Source organism: Octopus bimaculoides, chromosome 4 (genome assembly GCF_001194135.2).
Source record: "Octopus bimaculoides isolate UCB-OBI-ISO-001 chromosome 4, ASM119413v2, whole genome shotgun sequence".
Classification (NCBI taxonomy): domain Eukaryota; kingdom Metazoa; phylum Mollusca; class Cephalopoda; order Octopoda; family Octopodidae; genus Octopus; species Octopus bimaculoides.
Genome location: NC_068984.1, coordinates 125,439,217 through 125,444,488, shown reverse-complemented (window position 1 = coordinate 125,444,488; position 5,272 = coordinate 125,439,217). Strand labels below are relative to the sequence as shown.

At 36.2% G+C, this 5,272-nt stretch overlaps 1 protein-coding gene across 2 annotated transcripts in view; it reads left to right on the top strand.

Moving 5' to 3' along the window:
* LOC106873616 (solute carrier organic anion transporter family member 2A1) overlaps positions 1–5,272 on the top strand; it is a 19,353-nt gene that overhangs the window by 1,456 nt on the left and 12,625 nt on the right. The window contains exons 2-5 of one of the 2 annotated variants that reach the window (XM_052967460.1): positions 131–437; positions 1,366–1,590; positions 1,750–1,836; positions 3,480–3,530. In XM_052967460.1, coding sequence (XP_052823420.1) covers positions 131–437; positions 1,366–1,590; positions 1,750–1,836; positions 3,480–3,530 — 670 coding nt within the window. Of the gene's footprint in view, positions 1–130; positions 438–1,365; positions 1,591–1,749; positions 1,837–3,368; positions 3,531–5,272 lie in introns of both variants that reach the window. The other variant, XM_014921062.2, reaches the window with a different exon arrangement.

Genomic DNA, 5,272 nt, shown 5'->3' with positions numbered 1-5,272 from the left:
ATATATAAAGATAGATATAATTTTATATATGACCACTTGTGGATAAAGATGTCAACTATCTATCTATCTATCTATCTATCTATCTATCTATCTATCTATCTATCTATCTATCTATCTATCTATTTTCTAGAGTTTTGCAGTGATCGTCGGGTTTGCTAATCTCCTGATATTTTCGGTGAACTCGTACCTAGGATCTCAGATAACAACTATTGAGAAACGATTCAACTTAGCAAGTAGTGACAGTGGACTTCTAATGAGTGGAAATGATATTGGTTTCCTTGTAACGTCTCTATTTCTAACTTATCTACTTAAAGACACCCACAGACCAAAACTGTTGGGCATCAGTGGCGTTTTATCTGGTCTTGCCTGTATGATATGCTCCCTGCCTCATTTTGTTACACCAAAGTCAAATGCCGAAACTACATCAAATATTTCGGGTAAGCATGAATAAAGAAATATGTATTTTGTTATATTTGGATGAGAGCAGGAATCGCGAATTAATCCTGTTTATTTGGTTCACTTAAAATGGAAATCGAATGGTTGATAATGTGGAAGATCTCTGTCTTACATTTTATCATAATAGTGTAGTAACACTAGTACGACGGTAATGGTGTGGTGATGTGTTAGAAAATCTTGATCGCCATCAAACCTTTGCACTGCAGCTGACCTTCTATCGTTCATGGCCAGAGAACGTGCATATAATAATTCACCCTTTACCGTTACTACAAGAAACTCTTGTCCTTTTGAATGGTATGTGTAGTAGTTTAGGGTTGTCACCGTCAACGTTGGCAAGATATAAGGTATGCATAGATATATTGTTGAGAGGTTAGAGTAGGTTGAATAAATAGCTTTGAAAGAAGCCTACCATTTGGCATTCTTTGTTCCTTGCTCCCTAAGTATTTTGGCAAAAATGTAATACTCATAAGTGAAAACATGCATGTACAGTATCTAATTCGTTATTGTATATTTTTTGCAATACACTTGATGTAAGGCCGAAATGCATCTGGCATTTCGCAGCCTGTTTCAAGGACGAGTTATTTTCTTGCTCCAATATACATTGTGTTGTCAAACATAGTACACACATATGAAATGTGATCTCGGACGAAAATTTCAATAACTTGCCTGTCAACGATGTATATACATTAAGTATGACACATAGATGGCTATTTTAATATGCAGTGAGACAGATTTTGCTGTATAGTCATGGGGGACATTTTTGATATGTCCCCCATTGTTTGATAAAATTACATACAGTAGATCTACTTCATTTCCTTTTATCATTATTATTGGCCAATTAGTGGACTAATTAACAAATTAACCTATCAATTGCTTGATTGAATTATTTACTTTTTCTATTTACAACAGCGATAATCGTTGAAAAAGAATTGTCCTACTGTGAAAGTTCAATGAATGCCAATGAAACTTGTGCACAAAATGAAGTCGATGAAACGACCTATTCAAAAAACATTGCTTTCGGATTAATACTGATGTCAACATTTTTCATCGGAGTATGTAAATCCCCAAGAACTGCCCTAACAACTGCTTATATAGATGATAACACCGAGTCTGTGTACACAAATGCATATATTAGTAAGTGACCTTGCTATATATTTATTTAAGAATTTGCCTGCTATCTCTCTGTCTCCAATACATTGTTTGTGCTACGTCCTCATGTCTGTTTGGTTTTTTCTTTTTCATTTTTCCTGTTTTCTTTTTAAATTGACTATATATATGCATTTTATCATGAAGGTATTGTTACTGCTATTGGCGTGATTGGCCCAGTTTTGGCGTTCATTATAGGAGGAATGTTCAGCAGAATTTATGTGACACTAGAACGTGAGTATATAATGCTTTATCTAACTTTTTTTTTTTAATTCTAGATTAGAATAAATGGAACACTTAGAGCTTCGGACAAACTAATCATTGCTTTATATTCCGGCACCTTGCGTTCGGAGTTTAAATTCCGTTGAAATAAATTTTATTCTTTTCCTTTCCGTGAGCCAATAAATATATTACTATTCCACAACAGCTCACTGACAGAATCGTTAGAGTATCTGACAGGGTACCTTGTGATATTAGTCTAGGCCCTTTACATGCTGAGTTCAAATATCACTTTGGGTTAGATTGGTGGTAGATTTAACCCACCGCTCAGGCTAACACCACTAGCTCATACCATGGGGACCTTTAGCGGAGTCCACTTTTTTGTGTTATAAAAATCTGAGTCAGGTTTTGAGATTTGAGGAAATCTTTCTCCCATGTCTCAGACTCCTCGAAGGGAGTTGTAGGCTCTGCCCTTTCATCTGACTAACCGATAATGTATAAGTGTATTAAGTGTATTTGAGTGTATGTACATGTATAAGTGTGTGTGTGTGCATGTGTGTGTGTGTGTGTGTGTGTGTGTGTGTGTGTGTGTGTCTGTGTGTTTGTGTGTGTGTAAATGTGCTTGTCATAGTAGTTAAGGTGATGGCAGCACAATTGTAGGGGTGTAGGCTCGATTGCTGAACCGGTCAATGCATTGTCTCTTTGAGTAAGGCTCTTCATTTTATATTGTTTCCGTTAATCAAGCCAAATATTGAGTACAAGCCGAATACTAGTGCTGCCCACTCTCCTTCCAGGTATTACATCATGGATATTTCCCTGGGCGAAATGAGGAAGAACCGAGAGGATATCTATATTTGCTCGCGATTACATAGGCAACGAAAGCAATCAGCAGAGACATTGTACATGCTATCAAGTCATACGGTTTGGGGCATCATTCATGGCCTACTGGTGTGTTTACGCCCATATTGTCTCTAAGGAGAATTTCTCCCGAGACGACTTGTACAGCGTATTGTCTTTCCATATCCGAATGTACACAAACATGTGAAATATGACTGTGCATAACTATATTTGATTAAATGCATTTTTATGTTTAATATATTCTGAATGGATAAATCTTTTCGCACATCAGCAAATGTACTATTTGCTATTCTAACATAAGAGCGACCAGCTCTTTATGGCCGTGAACAAAGGCTTGGTATACGTAGCTGATTAAGCATGGTGACACAGAAACGCATATGTCCTATTGTTTGGTAACGTGGTTCATGGCCTAATAGTGTGTTTACACAAATAACGCCTATAAGGGGAATTTTTTTCTCTCGAGACAACTTGTGCAGCGTATTGTGTTTCCAAGTCCGAATGTTCACGAACATGTTGAATATGATTGTACATAAATATATAAATATATTATGCTTAGTCGATTTGTTCCACAACACCCTCCAAGAGGATGCCCCAACATGACTATAGTACAATGACGGAAACAAGTAAAATATATAACGGACGATAGTTTATTTGGTGTGTATTGTTATATATATGTTTCTATGTTTTAGCTACAAACATAACCCCTTTAAATCCAGAATGGATCGGAGCATGGTGGCTCGGTTTTGTTGTATTTGGTGTGGTCTCCGTATTGTTTTCTTTCATCCTGTGCATTTTCCCAGACAAGAAAAAGGAAATAATAAAGAAGCAAACGAGAAAATTATCCGTCAAAGGTAATGCATTTGTAAGCTTATTGTATGTAGCTTCTGTCTTTCTGCAAACATAAATATCTTGTGTCCAAATTTTGACTCTGCATGGTGTCATATTAAAAATGTGTAAAACGTAGTTAGAAGAATTTATGGTTAAGTGTGGTTGTATGTTTTCAGAATTGTTTGTAACAAGATTATATGACGTAGATTGTCGATTAAGGTGTAGGTACGAAACAAATATTGTATTATTTCAGATATACGATTCTTCCTCGTTAGTGAAGACCACGTTACACAGTTAGACATACGGTAATTAAGAGAATAAAGTGCAGTGAACATCCTGGTCGTGTATTCGGCAAAGTATCAGCTCGTCAAAATATCAGCTGTACAGCTCAGGAGCGGAACCGGTGAACTGTGAGAATATTCGGGCCTCAATATGGTTGATGACCATATTTGCGTATATGAAGTGCCATTTTTGTTCCGATAGCCACTCAAGAAGCCTGTTAGTGGAATTCTCCTGCGATCGACAAGCAATTTATTTTGAGAACAAGTTCATCCAGAAGATAGGCGTTCATCCAGAAGATAGGTCTAAGAAATGTTTGGAAGCGAGGAGGCCTTCCTTTTGAGAGATAAGATTATAAAGAGACTAGATTTCGAAGATGAACAGGAGTTGGGAAGGCCCAGAAAGAAAAGAGAAAGAATTGTAAAAATGAAGGGCATGGTTGATGACATACATGTGGGAGTAGAAGCGAAGCAACTAAGAATGCGAAGAAGAGTAGAAAGAGTAGCTGGATTCAGAGAACCAAATGTTTCGAATCGTGGATGGGCCAATGATATTTCCAGTGATCTCATGGGTTTGCTCTCCTTATCTGCATCAAATTTTGAATATTTAATTGTATTCTATAATGCTGAACAAACAAATAAAAGAAAAAAATGCATAATGGTGTGAACGTGTACGTATCATTTTGCATATTGTAATAAATAATACTACATGGTGTAGGTTACGAAACGGCTGTAACCATACGGAAGTCACATGGAAAAAATAAATTCATATTCACCTCACACATCTTCTGACTCCGTATTTTGTATGTATATGTGTGTATGTATGTGTGTATGCGTGCGTGCGCTTGCGGCAATGTACTAGCAAGGTCACTGCCTTTGGGCTGAAACATCAAATGATGTATGTATGCATGTATGTGTCTGTGTGTGTATATATATATATATATAAGAATAATTGTAAATGGAGACAAATGCTCAAGATGTTATTTATATCACCATATCATCGACATATGTTTCGATAGATGCATTAAGATAAATCCGAGAGGAAGAATAATGTGGAAAAATACATCAATCTCATCAGGGAGGATATAAACAAGTGTTCATTAATGTCATTTTAACAGATGTAAGAAACTACAATATATGATACACACACACACACATACACACACACACACACATAAACACACACACACACACACACACACACATACACACGCACACATATATGACGTTAAATTTCTTAACGGTATTTTAAAATTACTAGTGAGAGAAGAAGAGAAAGAAGATTAAAGGAGAAATGGAGGTATAAACAAATAGAAAGTGAATGACAGATAAATAGAAAAGCTGAAGGAAAGAATAGGAGGTATGGAATGAAAGAATAAAGATTAAATTGCAGATATTAGGTAAGTGGGTAGATATTATTTGAAATAGCTGAAAGAGTGTTTTTCTTCCAATGTAGACACCTATAAACACGTTCTTTATAGGTGTGG